The following is an 18,466-nucleotide window of genomic DNA, read 5'->3' as shown; positions in this document are numbered from 1 at the left end:
TTGATAAGCGTAATGATTCCTTTTTTAACGAACTGAGCTATGGAACTTAGAGATTCCACTGCTGATCACTCTCAAGTAAAACTCGAAGTTCTTCATCTAGAATGTAAAATTCATCAGAAGAATCTCCAAATCCTCTCAAAAACTCCCAGTCCTCTGCTGCTCCAGGTTTCGCTGTGCCAGGAGTAGTATCTGCTGTCGAGTGTCGGGCATACATTAATTCCTGCTCAGATAAAAGCTGTGAGGATGTTGATTCCTGGGCATCAACAGCTGCGGCTGCATTAACTAGAGTTGTCATATTAACATCCCGTGGCATTGCTGATACTTCAAAGATTAGCCACAGACTTGTGAATTGTAGAATCAAGGACATACAATCTACCAAAAGCTGTTGGCGAGCTCCAGCACTATTCCAACCTTTTCCAAGAACAGAAAGCCAGTGAATACACATCTTGAGACGGCGTTGTGATTCTGCATTATCACCCCCATCCGGTTGCTTTGATTGATATAAAAGCGTGCTTGCAGCTGTAAAAATACTAAATACCATGTCACATGGCAGGCCATAGAAATGATCGAAGTACTTCTCCAAGATAGCACAAATTGCATTGGCACTATTCAGGCAAATCTTGAGCGGGTGCGCCGATGCATTGGTACTTGCAGGGTTTGATATCCATCGAGCAATGAAAGGGCGATGTAAAAGAATCACTCCTGAGTGCATGATCTAGATTCAATGAGCATAGACCAGACATCAATAAATTGTACACTTACAACATAGTTAGTAACGACACCAGGAACTGACGTCACATCGCTGCTCAAATCTAAGCGTAAGGGGGAAGCTTCAGTATCGCTCTCCCACTTCTGAAAAGAAGACCATATCTCCATGCGTTTTCCTTCACCGAAGCTTCGGTCATCCCGAATTGCTCTCCGGCTCATCAAACCATACACTTCTCTCGAAAGTCTTTCCATTGTGACTGAAAGTTGAATAGTTGTCACAAGGATTGAAAGCGTATGCATCTTGCCAACAACATTTATATTAGTCGTATTCTGTCGCTTCATTCTACTAGGAAGTAGTTCAAATTCATCCGCCTCGGAGGTCGAGGGATATGGAGTGTCAGTTTCCTCGACTCTTAACATCACTGGCCTCCCCATTTCGCAAGAAATCATCTTCTCGAGAATGAATAGATTCCACCAGAGACGATAACGAATTTCACACTGTGGACCATGCGCTTCGTGAGGTCTATGCAGGCGTAACTCGATAGCCATTGATGACGCAAGTCCACAGAAAATCGCCGCTCGTGAATATTCAGCTACTCCATGCTGCTGCAGTGAAAGTATTGTCAATGTTTGGCAATTTACGATTGAAGGAGTGAAAGCATTCTTCAATGATTTATCACTGGTATCATTGCTTCTTTGTAGCAAGTTCAGGGATTCCTCGAAATAAAAGCGAGGCTCTTCCGATCCCATGATGTGCGGGTCATCGAATGGCTGTGAAACCGGTTGAAGCTTTTCTACACAAGCCGCGATGGCGAACATTGCACATGCCAAGACATTTGGGATGGTTGGTGAAGGGTACATGTAATCGAATGAAGTGTACATGGGTTTGTACAGAATCGGCCATAGTGGATGAATACAATCGAAGTAAGTTTGAAACAAACGCTTTGTTACCTCAGCATTGAAAGGATATTTCTTTGGTCCGGCATCTTTTCTTTGCGACGACGAGCTGTGGGTATAACCTGAGGATGGCCTGACAGAGCCTTGAGGGTTGAGTGGCGTGTCAGAGCATGTAATAGGAAGGCGACTACCTCCTAAAGGTTGTTGAATAGGCGATGGGTGAGATGAGCTTTCACGACCGGCAGTGTTTGGGCTGATATGATCCAATGAGTATCAAGTGTTTACAAGATGTGCAATTGGCTACGCACCTTCCATCATCATTGAATTTCCGTGGAAAATGCCCACGTTTTGATATACCATAAGAACATTCTCCGTTTCTCTTTAGGCAAGGTCCGCACACGGGAGCCCCGCCATCACACTGTGTGAATCGACTAGTCAATGGCGAGATTCATTCTTGCGTGTACATTGTACTGGAGAAAGTAAGATTATACCTTTATTTTCTTAATGCCACATGGTTTACAAGCTTGCGATATTCTCTTCCGGCTTGACATGTCGAGTAGAGGGTTGTCGTCGCCAATTTGATCGTATTATGTTATGTTTGTCGGAAGTGAAGGTGGAGAAGACACTAAAGATTCTACGGGAGACAACAAGTACCGACACGCGAATGTCCTGGTCGAGATATGAGAGGGGCCGAGGGGCGGAGAATGTCAATGGGGTGGGATGGATAGATGAGTGTAAAACTATAAAATTCTGTCCAAGTTATCCGATAAGATAGATAATGATGGTTAACCCGAGCGAGTTATTTGTTCAACTTATCAGTAAAGGGGTCGTGTCAACGTGCACACACATACACACATACACACACACAAGCACACCTTAAACTTTTGTTTGATTCGAACAGAAGAAGACAGACTGGTGAAATATGTACTTGCCGGTTCAACCGGAAAGTGTCTAGATTATCACCCGGTGTCTCGGGTATCAGAAGACAACCAACAAGCTTCCAATCCGTCCAGAGGGGAAGGGGAAAAGAAAGCAAGAAGGAGGGTACAATATTCCAAGGAAGCGTGTTCCGGAGTTTCTGTTGCCCACTAAATAGCTACCATCGAATGAATACAATGTATTTGAAGTAGCTATGCATTTTATATTGCTGTCAATTTTGAATTTATAGAATCTATTGCTGTTGTGGCACCCACTCAGCCCCTGCTCTGTGATACGCTCCCATGCAACATCCCGAGAATACCGGATATCACATTGCATGTTCAGCCGTCTTCTCAGTGCTTACCGGCCGGTTTCGCCATCTCGATGCATCATATAACTGAATATGGTAAGAGAGCATGAACGTTGGTGCGGGGTTGGCGTGGATTTGAATGCTCAAGCGTCGGGATTATGTGTGTACATGGCGGCGCAGCTGTGCAACCGCACCAGTCGCCAGTAATAGGCATGCAATTCATGTATCGAGGTTGAAGGCAAATGCCCTCACTTCCATTGTAGAGGTTGACGAGGTCAAGTTCAGAGGCTCCAACAACTTAGGCACAATATCAATACCAAATACTAGACAACTAGCGGCGTATTCTTCCTGGTTTAATCGTCTGAGGACTTCCTAATTCTGGTTAATTCGATCAGTGTGCAGATCCCCCACGGCGGATTATCCGTATGGACATATCTGTATCTAGCGCAGCCAAAAGCTCCGTTGATAGGAGAGTTTACCTGCGAGAGAAAGATCTTCCGTTCGATGTCGTGTGTAAAACCCAAATACTTGAATATAGTGGGCCGTTCCTTCGAGGGGCAAAGCCGAGAGCAGTGTTTTCGTTGTCTGCCAAATGCTCTGCAAATCCCATCACACATTCGTTGAAGGAAATCTCATCTGATGGATCCACTGCTACTAATAATCTGACGCTAGTATATAGCTGCTAACACGCGAAATCTTTTATGTAATCATCAACGGCGTCGTGACGGAGTGGTTAACGTGATTGACTAGAAATCAATTCCTTTCGGGGGCGCATGTTCGAATCATGCCGACGTCGATTCAATTTTGCTTTTTGTTATTGCGGGCTTCGATGGCAGGGCTTGCAGATATCATGATTCTGCTACCGTTGCATGGACTTTTCATTTCAATTGTTTTGCCATTAATCGAATGACTACAGGTGGAGAAAGATGACTTCTGATTGCGGAGCCATGAGGATCAGTGCCCACTGTAAAAACATAAAAAGTGCAAGTTTTTGTAACTCCCGGTGAGCATCTATTAACAAAACGGACTAAACTCGGCCCACCAATCACATGGACACACGTGATTATGCTGTGTCCTCGACTAAAAATTTGAAATTTGTTGCATGTCGCATTCGCTGTACGTTCTTAGGGGTCCTTTATTCATTCTAATATCTATACGGCCTAGTGCGCACTCGTCCCGTCTCCGTCTCCGTCTCAATGGGACATTTCTCTCCTCTCGAGCTCTTTATTAAACATCAATAAACAATTCTCTCAACCTCAAATGATGATACCATTCACACTTTCATTCTTATAATCTGTCACCAACGATCAGCGATCAGAGATCATTTTAATTTACCTGATATTAATTGATCAGTGACTAGTATGTCTCGAGAAAGATGACTGAACCTTCAAGTCGGAGGCGGCCTAACACCTCCTTCCGTGATTTTATGTCAATTGAAAGGCATGAGGTGCAAGGAAAATTCTCGGCTTATCACCAAAGCTATGGGGACAATAGTCACATTCCCATTGTCTGAAGGGGTTTGGGTGGCTTAAAATTGGTTGAGGGTGCGTTGGGATCTTGGAATGTAATATTATTGAATATCAAACCGTTCCCTTCATCAGCGCTGTCTTCCTATTCCAAATTCTTTCTTTTTATTTCGAAAACTCTACCCTTCCACGTTGGTCTCTATATGCTACAAAATCTCACTATGTCTTCCCAAACCGAGATCAAGACTAAAGCTACGATTTTCTCTCCCCGAATGTCGAGAAAACCTCCCTTCACAGCAGAAGTACAAGGAATCCCACAGGTCTCGGGTGAAACTATTCCTCGTCGTAATATTCGGTATCCAGACCTTCTTTCCCAACCAGAATCGGGTATCGAGACTGTATTCGATATTATAAAACAGAGCTCTCGTCGTTTTGGTGATGCACGAGCGCTGGGGTCTAGAAAACTAATCAAGAAACATGAAGAGACGAAAAAGATAATGAAGATCATCAATGGACAAACACAGGAGGTAGATAAAGTATGGACTTATTTTGAGATGAGTGGATATGAATATCTAAGTTTCAAGGAGTATGAAGTTGAAGTACTGAGTGTGGGAGCGGGTTTGAGGAAACTTGGATTGGTTAAGGATGATCGAGTTCATCTCTTTGCAACAACGAGGTAATCTCTACGTGGTATACTATCGAACATCCAAACTTATACTAAATATAGTGCCCACTGGTTGTCAATCGCTCATGGTTCTATGTCCCAATCCATGCCTATCGTCACTGCATACGATACCCTTGGTGTTGAAGGACTGCGTCATTCTCTCATGCAAACGAAAGCTAAGGCCATATTCTTAGAACCACAACTTTTGAAAACTCTACTTGATTCTCTTGAGGATTTAAAGCATATCGAATACGTGATATATAACACAGATGGTGATACAGAACTCTCATTATCAAGTATCAAAGAATTGAAGAAAAGCCACAGCCACCTGACGCTTTTGAGCTATGATGAACTCATAGATTTGGGACATTTACATCCTGTCGAAGCTGTACCACCCAAGACAGATGATCTATGTTGCATTATGTACACATCTGGATCAAGTGGTACACCAAAAGGGGTCTCGCTGAAGCATAAAAACGTTGTGGCTGCCAGTTAGTATTCTGGTTTTCTATCACCCTCTAAACTAACATCTTTATAGTTGCTGGTGCAAATAGTATTGTCGGCAAGTATCTAGGTCCCTCAGATACACTGCTAGCATATCTTCCCCTCGCTCACATCTTCGAATTCGTATTTGAAAACGCATGTCTTTATTGGGGTGCCCTAATGGGTTATGGCCATCCCCGAACTCTATCTGAAACCTCCATGAAGAATTGCAAGGGTGATATCCTCGAATTGAAACCCACACTTCTAGTGGGTGTACCATCCGTTTGGGAGACCGTCAAAAAAGGTGTAATTGCCAATGTGAACAAAGGTGGTCCAGTTGTGCGTAGCTTGTTTTGGAGTGCTTTCTACTCGAAACGATTGTTATCCTCTACCGGCCTACCCGGTTCTGGTATTTTGGATGCTGTCGTCTTTAACAAAGTCAAACAAGCCACTGGTGGTCGATTGAGATTCTGTCTAAATGGTGCTGGACCTATATCTCAACAAACCCAAGAGTTTATCTCTCACACGATCACACCCATGATATCTGGATATGGATCCACAGAGACTACCGCGTTAGTGGCTCCCATCCACTTGTATTTCAAAATCAAACATACTGATAACAAATCAGCATGGGCGCAATTTGCGACCCCCTTTCCTTTACCCTCCAAGCTGGCGATATCCCCGCTTGTATCGAAGTGAAACTGGTCGACTTTCCCGACGTAGGATACTTCGCTACTAACACTCCCCCACAAGGAGAGATCTGGATTCGAGGACCTAGCGTCATGTCCGAATACTATGATAACGTTATCGAGACAGCCGAAGCGCTTACCCCGGATGGATGGTTCAAAACTGGGGATGTTGGGGAGTGGGATAAGAATGGACACTTGAAGATCATTGACCGCAAAAAGAACTTAGTAAAGACGATGAATGGAGAGTATATTGCTTTGGAGAAGGTATATATAGTGCATAATCTTTACGCATGTGTATCTGGTATGCTAATTTTATAATAGCTAGAATCAATCTATCGATCCGCGACTGTAGTAGCGAATATATGCATCTACGCCTCAATCTCCGAAACTAACCCTATCGCAATTGTCGTTCCCGCCGAGCCGGCCCTCAAAAAGCTCGCCGAATCAATCGGTGTCGAGGGTCATGGCATCGGTGATTTAGTGCACAATGAATCGATTAATCGTGAAGTATTAAAGCAAATGCAAACTGTAGGCAAGAAAGCAGGGCTAGCTGGCATGGAGATCATTAAGGGTGTTGTTTTGGCTGACGAAGAATGGACAACAGTTAATGTGAGTTCGGTTTTATTTCTGTGTAATTTGAAGCAAAAAATAAAACAAAAGCAAAAACATACAACAGTGGGGATTCGCTGGTGGTCACCCACCCAACTACTAATCCACCGATCTGAAGCTTGTGTATGGCAGAGCGGACGGGATGCCCAATTCTCTTCAGTCTATGGTCGTATGTGCCGGAGAGAGAGTTTTCTACGAATCTATTCTAAGTGCAAAAGGGTGGTGTGGCTTTTTAGAGAGAAGAGTATGCAGTGAACAATGCTAACCGAACAAAAACAGAAACTAGTAACAGCGACTATGAAACTCAATCGAAAGGTAATTTCCGAGAGATACGAGAAAGATATCAGTGTAGCGTATGGGAAATGAATGCTCTCGACCAAGGCGATCAGAGGTGAAGGTGGGTTCTGGCATGACAAGAGATGGGACAAAGGACGAGAATGAGGAGTTATGTTTGTAATTCTTAATATGATTTTTAAGCAGTTCAATGTGTTTTCTTTTCGAACTTGTCTATTGGATTTCCATCTGTTCCTTGGGTCTAGTATAGCGAATTGTCAATTTTGCATAATATCAACTCTAGCTCGTTACCGATATCTTATTAGTCTGGTATTCGCTTGTCTTTCATAACCCAATCCTAACACTTTTATCTCGCATCTCTTTTGCCGCTCTGATTTCAATTGCAAGATACCTTTTTTCTTGTATCATTCTCTACATCAGCACCTCTTTCTCCAAATCAAAGTTTTACACCCAGGTGATCAAAACAAAGTTGGAGGAATTTCGCTAGTGTGCCCACTCCGCTTACATGCATGCCAGCATAGTGTGTACTGATTTTCTATCTATAAATATGAGATATTCCACGAAAGATTTTTTGAGAGATGATGCAGTGGATTTGTAGTTTGTGCTGACTTTTGGTATGTACTAACTTTTCAGAGATGCAACAAGAAAAAGCGTTTGGAGAAGTAGCTGTTCAGCTGTGTGTCATCCTTCGATATGCCTCAGTGAATATATCATCCTGTGAAATCTAGTGGTACTGACTTTCGAATGTGTCATTTTAGGTATGTACCAACTATATGTTCTTCCTTTGTAGATATGCAACAAAAGAAGAGTAGCATTTGAGTGAATAAGAGAGAAGATACTTATTTGGGCATGTATCAACTCTGATTAACGTCAGATGTGCAACAAAGTTTTGTATGTAAAGCAGTGAATATAAAGCTATCAACCCCCTCGAAAGGAATCCGAAAGTAATGGAACGCATCTAGTGTGTATCTAGTATTAATAAATAATATATACCCTCATTCACCCATCATCATAGCATCATTACGAGTGTAAGTCCTGCCCACCACTCATCCTATCTTCCTGTCTTCAATGACTCATCCATATCCAGAACTCCCTTCCATCAACAACCCTCAAATAGCCTTCCCAATTGAAGCCTTCTTACCCCCTCCACCCAACCCTCCTATTCCTCCCTTCTTTTCCGCATCCCAAAAATCGCCCAATTCTTTCCCGTCACCAAATTTGGGAGGTTGGTCCGGAAAATCCGCATCATAAACCAATGTTCTCTTCTCGCCCCCGAGACTCGGTCTCGGAGGCTTTTCCGAAATTGATGGCCCCGGTCCATCTCTAAAAGCCAGTGGAACATCCATTGACCTCTCATCCGCATTCCTCAACGTTCTCGATGTTCTCATTGACCAGAGTCTGTTCTGTCTGAAAGGGCCTCCTTCCGGAAATTCGGCATCGGGAGGAGGAGTTGGTATTATATATGACATTCTGAAAGGCTTCGGTTCTGGGATGGGAATATTTAATGGCTCCTTGTAAATTTTTTGAGGGAAGTCGTTGTTCTCGATTTCATTCTGTTTGCGTTTCCTATATCTAGATAAGAGGAAATATAAGAGGATGGATAAAAGTGAAGAGCCGATTATGGAGCCCACAATTGCGATTGCAGCTTGTGTTGCTGTGATGGCCTGGACTTGTGATGATCGTACAGATGCTGAAGCTTGTGACTAATTTCATCGTTAATATTGTGTAGTGTATGTGTTATTAAGATGAGATATCCATACGTTAGTTAATGAGATTGTAGCTTGAGCCTGTGCAATCGCAAATGTGGCAGTAGCTGAGTTAAGACGTTAGCCATGAAATTTTAGCATGATTTCAAGGTCAGAATTTGAGAACATACCTCTGGCATCACTAACATAAGCATTTGCTGAAGAAACTGCCATGGAAACAGAAGCACTGGCCGATAAAAGGGCTGAGGATACAACAACAGAAGCGCCTATGAATAGTCAACACGCACTCTTTACAAGCAAAATTTGTTCTAGTAGTCAAAGATCACAATTGTAGTAGACCTGATATTACTCATACATGAGTAGCCAGTGGAAGTTTACTTACTCATAGCCGCACTAGAAGCGCTCGCTGACGCCGCAGCCACTGCTGATGATGCTGATATTTTGATTGAAGATAAAGAAGAGTTGGCTGAATCGGCAGCAGCTTGAGCCGATGACTGCGCAGCCCGTGCTGAAGATTCTGCGATCTGAGCAGATGTTTGAGCAGCGAGAGCTTGGCTAACAGATTGCGAAGCTTTCTGTGATATTTGCGAAGCCTGTTGCGAAAACTGTTGTGTTGCTTGGGATAGCTGTTGAGAATTCTGTTGTGAAGCTTGAGATTTGAACTGATCGATCTGAGGATTGCAATCATTTCCGTCCTGTGGTTCTGCAAAAGCAGATCGGTTGAATAATGAAGGGGGCGTTGTTATTAATGAGCCGGTCGAACTTTGCGTGTATGTCGAAGAAATCGATGTGATTACAGTGACTTCCATAATTTGATTCCTTATGCTCCGTTCAAGTGCAGAGATTTCCGCGGGCGCGTCATGGTCATGCCTAATCTTAATCTCCTTTTTTGGTTCTGCTGTAGAATCTGATCGCGCCGATACTTTTCCCTCTATACAGCTAGCATCACAAGTGGCATTCAACAACTCCATCAAAACAAGACCTCCAATTCGCAGCTACGATGAAGTCAGTGTTCCTTTAGAAAAGCTTCAAATTCTTAATCATTAAAAGGCATGAGTTTAAGTGTCGTGGTAATATGTGCCGTAAGTCTCCAGCGTATAGATCCACAAACAAGAAAAGACAATTAAAGATTGATATCGATATCTAACACGACCGGCGGTGATAACAAAAAAATACGAGAGAACTATCAAAAAATTCCCGACAAGAATTCTGGATGTTCCCATATAATGACTTGGCAAACTCGGCTCAATAAGGGGCCACTGTTGAAGAACCTTGGAAAAAGCTATGAACCATGTTTTCTATTGTACAATAGCCAGTGATTGCATAGATCTCCTATGCTATACTGCGCTTAATCTATATTACCGAGCACAGACATCTTGTTCATTCGCGTCTCGACCCCGAAAGCGTTGTTCCGTAGTGCAATGTGAAACGCGTCTAGCATTTTGCATTGATAGACCCCACGTCTGAAGTGATCTTTTGTCTCAACTTTGATATCGAAATTTCAGATTTCTCACAACCTTGTAGCTTCTTAAGATGCATAAGGAAACTTGCCTGCTCCGTCCCTTACAATTTCTGCCAAACCAAGATATTTTTCTAACTTGCCCGCCCAACGCGAATTGGTACATTTGGACTCAGGAAATTTTTACACTCAGGACGACTCAAGTTCTAAGTACCTAGTTAAAGGTAAAACATGTTATCTGACTTGATACAATTGAGTGAAAAGTTAAGCTCCTCGTCTTAAAAGATGTTCCAATGACAGGACTTTGGATGATTGCACGATACGATCAAATGTGGAGAGAGCATGACAAAAGATCAGATCAAACGAAAGTTGAAACAAATAATGCAGAGAAGAAATAACTTATACTGCGATGACCAATCCGCCTGATCTCAATGTAATTTTGATGACATCTTCCAGTAACTACGTCAAACCAACCACAACCGAAATGTCGATACATGACCCAATATAAACTTCCGGCCCCTCCTTCAATTGTGAAGTCAAATATTCCGCTATTGGTAAGATCCTAACAACAGAGTATAATTGCGGAAGAAATTTTAGGGCTCGATTAGCTCCACTTCCTATAATGATAATGCCGTGTCTCCATACTCATGGTGTTGAGGTACCTCCCGTACGTTCTATCTAACGTACTTTGAGCTTTGAGATTGCGTCTCATGGCTTCCTGTCGATATGAAGAGCCCATACCCTTCCATAATTTGCCTAAGTGTGTCTCGTCATTCTATTTAGACTCATTAATATTTAGGTAGCGATACTGCGGGAGGAAAATTAGTGTGGTATAGTGAAGCTGGACAAAGTAAGTGGGAGCAGTACTTGAGAATTCATTGGTCTACACTCGTCTTCCGATCGGATTATATTACAAGTGGCATCAATATAGGTGTATAGTCTTTGTGTTATCGTCTCAATGCATGAGAGTTGAAGCATATAGTGATTTTCTTCGGAGTCCCGTTGACCGTTGTTGTTATTGAAGATGAGGTTAGAGGATACCCGAAACTACATAGTACCGCCTAGGAACATGGGGGTAAAGTTAGTTGATTCGAGCTCCCCAGACTTTAACTCTTTACTGCCCTCGTCTGAAAACTTTAAGCAGAAGACATCAGACGACTTCGATTCATTTATCAAAAATTGAATCTTCAATCTTCAATCTTGAATAATCACAAGTATCTATCTAGTCCATAACATACACACAATAGATACTCAATCTCATGTTGTCATGGTTGTGTTGCGTTCAGTAGAGCACAATTATCATCCCCACCATAGCAAGCATCTTAATGTCATTTCATCATTAGAACTTGCCAGCCATCGTGCCATATGAGTTACTCTTCGATTTTATTATTTCAGACCTTGCTAGCGTTTGTTAAAAGGAACAATAACTCACCATTACATCCATCTCATAGTTGCGTTGCTCTGTTGAAAGAAAGAAAGATCCAGACCAGACCCCCAAGATAATCCAAAAAATTGTACTATGAAGCAATTTGCAGGACACATCAACGTTATGCAACAGGTGAATTCATGAAAATTCCACATTCCATAACACATGGTATCGTGAAATTGAGCCACACCAATCTGGCGCTTTTGTGCCCATATGCTTATCGTTGACTTTCCATGTATTCCCCACGATTAAATGTGCCTTGATATCGCTACCTTTCAGCGTTGTGACCTCCGCAGCAACAACGCCGTCACAATTCAGAAACGGCATCCCTAGACCGCCACTATCGGCCCATCCCTCGAATGGGCGAACAGCTGGCTGACTCAGAGGCACAGGCGCTCTGCCTATAGCTGTGCCGATAGCGTCTCCAATTGATAGCTTGCGCATTGAATTCAGAGAAACCACATTCTCTTCTATAGCAGCTTTTCCAAGTTTATGTATGACGGCCTCGAGTTTTTTGAGAACATCCTCTCGTTTATTAGAATGATTGTGGACGACGAGGTATGTAAATGTGACTGTCTCCTCATCACCAATTGAACAATTCTGGAACATTAAGCTGGGATATACGAAACCAACCGAGTGCTCGCCAAGAGGAAGAGCAATTGATTGAACTCCTCCAGATACTGTAGCGATGGAAGCTGTAATATAAAGAGTGTCTACACGTGCAGAGCGAAGCTCATCAATCAAAATTTCGGTTATGTTGATGTTATAATTTGTTTCCTTTCCAGCGAACTCTCGGGTGCCAATAGAGGGATGCCACCATATCGAACCGCCAGAAAAGTCGTTATAACGAGTATCGTATTTTCCGCCAATCTCATCGGTGATGGGGGAGCCCAAATACCCACTTCCTCCGCCAAGAGCTATCCACCTTTTGTAAATATCTCCAGCTACCTTAACCGCACCACGCTAGAAGTTTTAGGATCAGTAACCGCTCGTCAGATAATAAAGATAAGGGTTCCGAGTCGCGTTGATCAACAAGTAGGACATAATCATAGTTTGAAGGTCGGAACTGGGAAGTGCAAAGACAAAGTGTCAAACTTGCTTACTTCTGGGGTTGAGAATATAGCGCCACCGCCAGAGAACCTGTTGAAACGACACACTCCATCTGGTGCCAATTCCTCGTCAGATACAGGATATCCCAGGCCCCCTAACTCGCCACCTGTAGCCATCCACTTCTTGTAGATATCTCCATAAATCCAGAATGCCCCGCGAGTCACAGTATAATAGATAGCTCCACCGTGTGAGAACATATTGAATCGAGTCACTCCGCCGGGCGTTAATGTTTCCTTCACATATAAAAATCAGTGCCTACTCAGCATCGAAAAGTGAAAGAAAAGCGACAAGTTGTGTATAATATCAGAAGCTGTCGTCAAAACGCGTCAAGCCAAAACATCTTTAATACTCACGTCAGAAACTGGATACCCCATTACCCCTTCCGCCCCTTCCATAGCCATCCACTTCTTATAAATCTCACCCTTCACGACGCAAGTGCCAATCTTAGAATTGCAATAAATAGCACCTGAAGTGAAGTTATTGAAACGGCAACCACAGTCCGAAGTCCATGATTCGTCTGTGACTGGACATCCCAGCTTGCTTCGATCCCCACCCATGGCGAAATACTTCTTGAGAATATCTCCATGTACCTCGTAAGCAATGGTAGCTTTGCCAAATGCATCTGCTTGGGCAAAAATTGTGGCATTTGTATAGGGTCGAGAGTATCCATCCTCATTAATAACGAAGCCCCCCTTTGGTGGACCAATCCATGGCAAAGACGCGGCCTTTTTAGCAATAAGGTCTACAGCAGCATCTTGGTTGTGCAAGAGTTGTTGGAACGTGGGATACCCCGAATCATCACATTCCGGATACTAAATTGCGTATCGTAAGCCTTGCTATTACACATACTGTATTGATATATACTAACGTGAACTGATATTCTGAACAAAGCAGAGCGATTTGACGACATACCTCATTTTTTTGCCGGCCACAGAGCTTTCTGATGGGAATGATGTTTTGTGTATATAAGTAAAATGTTTGATTGTAAAAGGCATTGGGTGCACAGAAAAGTCTCTTTCAGCGGGAGTTGCCCAGCAATAAAGCAACTTACCTTACAAACTCAGCAATTTCATTGGTTTATGGAATTCATAGATAGGTCATTGTCAACAGAGGTGCCAGAGCTTGTGAGCTTATGGATTTGAGTGGTCAAATCGTGTTGTCTATCTCCTTTGATGCAAAAATGTCCGGAACATACCGATTTCCAATTCCCCGCGAAAGAGGGATATTCCGAATGAAATGCGGGGGTTTCAAACAATGGTTCAACAACTATAGGAAATTTAATATGCCAGCTCATTTTGAGTCTTTTGATAATTTTTGCCCGAGGCGATGAAGGTATGGAAAGCGTGGCCGCGCTTACTTAGCGCGCTGGAGACGCACAGCTAGGCATTCGCATGACTTCATGCTTATTTGCACAGCCCATTTCAACACAGCCGTGATTTGAATCATGAATCAAGATTTTCATGTTTTTAATCAATATTTGATTCTGCAATTACAACAGCCTCCATAAACCTCTTGAATATGTGTTTCGGAAGCAAATTGAAAGGCGAAGCACCACTGGGATTTGACAACGAGAACCTCAATTCACGACCAGTCGACGCGATACCTCAAAGCAAAGGTTCAATGAAAATGCCGCAGAATGAATCTTATTCTCCCCCAGCGGGACCTCCCCCCTCGCAACAACATGCGCCCTATAATGATCAATATGCACCCCCACCTGGTCCCCCACCTTCGCACGAATATGCCCCTCCTTCAGGCCCACCACCGTCGCAAGCCCAAGCACCATATCATGACTGGCAGACTGCAGTTCCCGACACATCTCTTTTACCCCCTCCCCCATCTATGGGCTATCAACGAAGCGATGCAAACAACGCGACCGAAGAAGAAGCATTACAAGGGAAAGCCTGGTGTGAACAGAATCCTTTAGCACCGCCCGTAGAGTTCCCACAAGCGGCTCTAGAAGCACTTGATGCTGCAAACATCGGTGTCATTAAACCAAGGTCTTACAATGGCGATCTTTCGCGTCTACGACAGGGTGTTTGGGCTGGAAAAACAAAGTCCAATAGCAAGGATTCATGTATCATTTCTACACTTCCGCTATACTCTGTATACGCGCATTCACCTTTACGAACCGAAATTGGCAAGACAATATACTATGAGGTCAAAATATCAAACAGATATCGCGGAGAGATTACTTTGGGCTTAGGATTTGTTGCGCAACCATACCCAACCTTCAGGTTGCCTGGATGGCACCGAGGAGCAATCGGCGTTCATGGAGATGATGGCCATAAATACATCAATGACCTCTGGGGCGGTAAAGACTTTACAAATAAATTCCAAGCCGGTCAGACGCTAGGAATCGGAATGACTTTCACTCCACGGAATGTCAACAATCCTCCCGCTTACGATTCTGGGCCAGCGCAGACCACAGCCCAAACTCCTATTAATGTTGAGATTTTCTTTACTAGGGATGGTAAAAAGGATGGCGGATGGAATCTTCATGAAGAGGGCGATTCTGTAGAAGATCTACCTGTCACAGGGTTGGAAGGTATGCACGATTTATATGCCGCTATAGGAACATTCGATAATGTCGAGTTTGAAATCGTATTTAATGAAAGGGAATGGATGTATCACCCTTGATGGTCATTAGGAAATTTTGAGGGTTGTTTTCTAGGTTAGGACATACTAACGTGGGAGGGTTCGACTGCATGGAGTCTCGGGTGACACTATCTCAAATTGAAGAGACATACATAAATACTTTTGACTAATTAATCTATTCCCTTCTATTCAACATGAATATCTACACACACGTGTTCCATATAGCATGCCGGTTACCTAAGTTGGGTGACTCTCCATGACTGTCAAATCATCCATCATACAGGCTAGCCTGCCGAGCTTGATGCTCTTCAGATGCCCTTCTTTCCTTGTTGTAAAAGCTTTTCTCATCAAAACACACAATCCTAAGGCTAAAACTGGAGAAGGAACAAAAATTCGTTCATTCCCTAAAGAAAATGGCTCGAAAGTGCATTCTGATTGGTTCGGCCATGACTTATGTCGTGAACTTAAGAAACTCAAGTTAGATTTCCTAGAACAAGTTTTACAACTTCAGTTCAAGTGTAGTTTATACGATATAGCCTCAATGTCTGAAGTGATTTCTGCTTCCAGATTCATGATCAAACGCATCGTATTCGACTCTGTAAAGATTTTCATTTCCTTAACAATATATGATATGCGAGCATGATTAATTCTCCGGGTGCTCAATAGTGCAGATTGAACTCTCCCGATGATTGAAAGGTCGGTCTACTGCAGACCCAATTGCCAGATGATTTGACATAATCACCAGTGCCTTCTTACCACACGGAGATGCTTGGTTTGGAAGAAAATTCGAAATTCGGAGCCACTCGTGGCATTCTGTTCCAGGAGTCAGGTGACTACTAATCATGCTAGTACTAGGTTCTACACCACAGCCAAGAATCGCTAAATTAGGAGAAAGGGTTTTTCTCTATCGTCCATAGTGCATCTAGCTCAAACCTCACGTATTTGCCAAGAAGTTGGATAGCAATGTGTCATATAGTATTAAGCTAGTCATTTAAGCTTTAACTCACATGACTTTTGTAGTGGACTGTCTGTACTGCAGTTCAGATTTGACGCACAAAAATTAAGATTGTGAATCTTTGGATGTAACTCAATGCTATGCACTGAAATGTTATTCAAAGCGGTGATTCTGATATGTTAATTCACTCAGTTATCATTTAATTTCATGCAAATTTAAAATTAGAAGCAAGTTATATGTAATGATTAGCCGTATATTCCCGATGCAGCATCTTCGACGTGAATGAATCCCATACTCTATACCTCATACCCCACACTCCACAACGACTACCGTGACTAGACCGTACCATGTCGATCTAGTACCAAGGTACTACGCATGAGTTCGCCTTCGATAGAAGTTGGTACGTTCTAGCGTCTGTCTAGAACGGTTGCTTGTCAGGTACGGCGCCATAGAGCAGAAAAGCCTTCAATATCGCTTAACCGTAATGCATACTGGTCCAAATGTTAATTTTCATTCTGATAAAAGGGTCCATCTCTCCCCAGTTCTCCCTTCTTTTTTTCCTTCTCCAGCTTAACAGTCAATCTTCTACCAGATACATCCTTTACAACTTCTACAACCTTTAGAATACTTTACCACATTCACATATACAAATCTAGTACTTCGAAGTTTCAGATCTTCTAGCTAAAGATCATCACCTATCTCTAATACTTTAGAGCCTTAACTTAGTACCCTTTTACAAGAAAAATGGGTGCTGGACAACGTCAACGTCGTCGTCTTGCTGAGGAGGCAGCTGCCGCAGCAGCTTCCGCTGCATCTCCCTCCGAATCCTCCATCTTTGACTCCTCCGCCGCCGAATCCGTTTCCGCATCCTCCTCTCCGGTCAGCTATTCTCCTATCGACTCTCCTGCTTCCAGCCTTTGCTCCCCGGAAATTTTGCCCGCTGACGATACCGATACCGATGAGGTAGTGAAAGCCTTAGCATCCGTCTCCCTCGTTGAGGCAAAGAACACGGTACCAGTAAAGCCATATGTCTTTATCGCTATTGACCTCGAAGCCAATACGCACGAATACACATGTTTTGCTAATAATAAGACCTACACTCGCGGTACGCCAACCCAAATCGGCATCTCAATTCTTCGGGCCAATGGAAATAATGCGGCTCTATTTGCGAACAATCCCGACTCCTCGGCTGGTACTCATTACCGCCACCTCAAGTTTAAGGAATTCGCAAAGTATAGAACCAGAATTGGGAAATTGAAGGCTGGGGAAAAGGTCGAATTCCTGTACGGTCAAACTGAGGTTGTTCCGCTCGCTAGAGCAAACAGCCTGATCGCAAAACTCATAGAAGATGAGAGCAAACACGGGCAAGTGGTTCTAGTTGGTCATGCTATCCAAAATGATCAAAAGATCTTGGCTATGGGGGGAATCACAGCTTTCGACGCCCTTTTCCCAGAAGCCCTAGATACCCAAGCCATGCACCTGTCACCGGGAAGTAAGCAGGGCAGAAGCTTAATTAACTTGGTGCTGGGCTACAACAGTGCCGTCGAAACAGGCTGGCAGCACAATGCCGGCAACGATGCAGCCTGGACCCTCTGGGTCATGGCTAAGAAATTGCCAGACATTCTCAAGCTCTCAGCATCTGGCGAGGAGATGGTCATCAACACATCCAAGACTCTTCAATTCCCAGGAAGAGCACAATATGACTACGATGACGAGACGAATGTTTACTGGTAATCATCGATCCTGCGGGATGTATTCTGCTTCAGTGTCAAGGCTTGTCTGTGACTGCACGGAGTTACAGGACAGAGGTTTTGGGTGGTGCTTTTTTGGGGCTGGGGAGGGGGAGGAGTTCTTTTTTGGTTTTTTGGGAGGCTTTCTAGTTTTTCATATGGGTCTATTTGTTTTTGCACATATTGTAAAGTTGTATTTTTCAGGTATAATAAGTCGTAAATTGACGGCCACCTGTACAAATTCATAACTTAGCGAGATTATGACATTTGTATATTTATACCAATACATCAATATACATACAGACTAGCATGTTCATAAGTGAAATATCTTTCCATAAAGCTTTAAATCAAAGTGAAAAGTAATCGGTCATGTTATTAATCCAATTCATATCATTATCTTAATCCATATCATTATCCTGATTCATATCAAATAATCACCTTCATTTC

The 18,466-nt window shown here is 43.1% G+C and overlaps 6 protein-coding genes across 8 annotated transcripts; 3 read left to right on the top strand and 3 right to left on the bottom strand.

Annotated features, from left to right (window-relative positions):
• Position 1: 1 nt before the first annotated feature.
• Positions 2-2,692, bottom strand: BCIN_05g07010 (hypothetical protein). Its single transcript, XM_024693172.1, has 5 exons — positions 2,097-2,692; positions 1,914-2,023; positions 763-1,858; positions 370-715; positions 2-321 (listed from the first exon to the last, which is right to left on the bottom strand). Exons 1-5 carry the CDS (start codon positions 2,154-2,156, stop codon positions 47-49), a joined length of 1,887 nt encoding a protein of 628 aa, XP_024548957.1. The 5' UTR covers positions 2,157-2,692; the 3' UTR covers positions 2-46.
• Positions 2,693-3,960: 1,268 nt separating this feature from the next.
• BCIN_05g07000 (hypothetical protein) lies at positions 3,961-7,598 on the top strand. The gene is made up of 6 exons (XM_024693171.1): positions 3,961-4,975; positions 5,027-5,454; positions 5,502-6,018; positions 6,075-6,399; positions 6,457-6,744; positions 7,024-7,598. The coding sequence occupies exons 1-6, from the start codon at positions 4,503-4,505 to the stop codon at positions 7,108-7,110; spliced, it is 2,118 nt and encodes a 705-aa protein (XP_024548956.1). The 5' UTR covers positions 3,961-4,502; the 3' UTR covers positions 7,111-7,598.
• Positions 7,599-7,948: 350 nt separating this feature from the next.
• BCIN_05g06990 (hypothetical protein) lies at positions 7,949-10,004 on the bottom strand. The gene is made up of 4 exons (XM_001548050.2): positions 9,127-10,004; positions 8,915-9,010; positions 8,799-8,851; positions 7,949-8,741 (listed from the first exon to the last, which is right to left on the bottom strand). Exons 1-4 carry the CDS (start codon positions 9,713-9,715, stop codon positions 8,148-8,150), a joined length of 1,332 nt encoding a protein of 443 aa, XP_001548100.2. The 5' UTR covers positions 9,716-10,004; the 3' UTR covers positions 7,949-8,147.
• Positions 10,005-11,475: 1,471 nt separating this feature from the next.
• Positions 11,476-13,992, bottom strand: BCIN_05g06980 (hypothetical protein). Of its 3 annotated transcripts, XM_024693170.1 has the most exons (5): positions 13,608-13,992; positions 13,093-13,551; positions 12,733-12,972; positions 11,636-12,592; positions 11,476-11,578 (listed from the first exon to the last, which is right to left on the bottom strand). In XM_024693170.1, exons 1-4 carry the CDS (start codon positions 13,647-13,649, stop codon positions 11,768-11,770), a joined length of 1,566 nt encoding a protein of 521 aa, XP_024548953.1. In that variant the 5' UTR covers positions 13,650-13,992; the 3' UTR covers positions 11,476-11,578; positions 11,636-11,767. The 3 variants fall into 3 exon arrangements, with proteins under 3 accessions (XP_024548953.1, XP_024548955.1, XP_024548954.1); XM_024693168.1 differs by having other exon boundaries at positions 11,476-12,592; XM_024693169.1 differs by having other exon boundaries at positions 11,476-12,592; positions 13,652-13,992.
• A 141-nt stretch (positions 13,993-14,133) lies between these two features.
• On the top strand, positions 14,134-15,561 carry BCIN_05g06970 (hypothetical protein). Its single transcript, XM_001548048.2, has one exon. It carries the CDS (start codon positions 14,258-14,260, stop codon positions 15,374-15,376), a length of 1,119 nt encoding a protein of 372 aa, XP_001548098.2. The 5' UTR covers positions 14,134-14,257; the 3' UTR covers positions 15,377-15,561.
• Positions 15,562-16,951: 1,390 nt separating this feature from the next.
• On the top strand, positions 16,952-18,250 carry BCIN_05g06960 (hypothetical protein). The gene has a single exon (XM_024693167.1). The coding sequence runs from the start codon at positions 17,034-17,036 to the stop codon at positions 18,021-18,023; it is 990 nt and encodes a 329-aa protein (XP_024548952.1). The 5' UTR covers positions 16,952-17,033; the 3' UTR covers positions 18,024-18,250.
• Positions 18,251-18,466: the final 216 nt, after the last annotated feature.

Source organism: Botrytis cinerea, chromosome 5 (assembly GCF_000143535.2).
Source record: "Botrytis cinerea B05.10 chromosome 5, complete sequence".
NCBI classification, from domain to species: Eukaryota; Fungi; Ascomycota; class Leotiomycetes; order Helotiales; family Sclerotiniaceae; genus Botrytis; species Botrytis cinerea.
Note: the sequence above shows the minus strand (reverse complement) of the source record. Positions and strands in the feature narration are given on the sequence as shown.

What these genes read in the sequence shown, in the direction of transcription:
- BCIN_05g07010 (XM_024693172.1), bottom strand. Translation starts at nt 2,156, where the DNA reads ATGTCAAGCCGGAAGAGAATATCGCAAGCTTGTAAACCATGTGGCATT. An exon ending in GTGTCGTTACTAACTATGTT is followed by an intron (nt 716 to 762) that starts GTAAGTGTACAA and finishes CATTGAATCTAG; the next exon opens with ATCATGCACTCAGGAGTGAT. An exon ending in CCAACAGCTTTTGGTAGATT is followed by an intron (nt 322 to 369) that starts GTATGTCCTTGA and finishes TAATCTTTGAAG; the next exon opens with TATCAGCAATGCCACGGGAT.
- BCIN_05g07000 (XM_024693171.1), top strand. Translation starts at nt 4,503, where the DNA reads ATGCTACAAAATCTCACTATGTCTTCCCAAACCGAGATCAAGACTAAA. An exon ending in TAAAAACGTTGTGGCTGCCA is followed by an intron (nt 5,455 to 5,501) that starts GTTAGTATTCTG and finishes ACATCTTTATAG; the next exon opens with TTGCTGGTGCAAATAGTATT. An exon ending in GGATCCACAGAGACTACCGC is followed by an intron (nt 6,019 to 6,074) that starts GTTAGTGGCTCC and finishes ATAACAAATCAG; the next exon opens with CATGGGCGCAATTTGCGACC.
- BCIN_05g06990 (XM_001548050.2), bottom strand. Translation starts at nt 9,715, where the DNA reads ATGGAGTTGTTGAATGCCACTTGTGATGCTAGCTGTATAGAGGGAAAA. An exon ending in TTATGTTAGTGATGCCAGAG is followed by an intron (nt 8,852 to 8,914) that starts GTATGTTCTCAA and finishes GTCTTAACTCAG; the next exon opens with CTACTGCCACATTTGCGATT. An exon ending in CTACAATCTCATTAACTAAC is followed by an intron (nt 8,742 to 8,798) that starts GTATGGATATCT and finishes CGATGAAATTAG; the next exon opens with TCACAAGCTTCAGCATCTGT.
- BCIN_05g06980 (XM_024693168.1), bottom strand. Translation starts at nt 13,649, where the DNA reads ATGTCGTCAAATCGCTCTGCTTTGTTCAGAATATCAGTTCAC. An exon ending in TGGGGTATCCAGTTTCTGAC is followed by an intron (nt 12,973 to 13,092) that starts GTGAGTATTAAA and finishes TTATATGTGAAG; the next exon opens with GAAACATTAACGCCCGGCGG. An exon ending in CTATATTCTCAACCCCAGAA is followed by an intron (nt 12,593 to 12,732) that starts GTAAGCAAGTTT and finishes TAAAACTTCTAG; the next exon opens with CGTGGTGCGGTTAAGGTAGC.
- BCIN_05g06970 (XM_001548048.2), top strand. Translation starts at nt 14,258, where the DNA reads ATGTGTTTCGGAAGCAAATTGAAAGGCGAAGCACCACTGGGATTTGAC.
- BCIN_05g06960 (XM_024693167.1), top strand. Translation starts at nt 17,034, where the DNA reads ATGGGTGCTGGACAACGTCAACGTCGTCGTCTTGCTGAGGAGGCAGCT.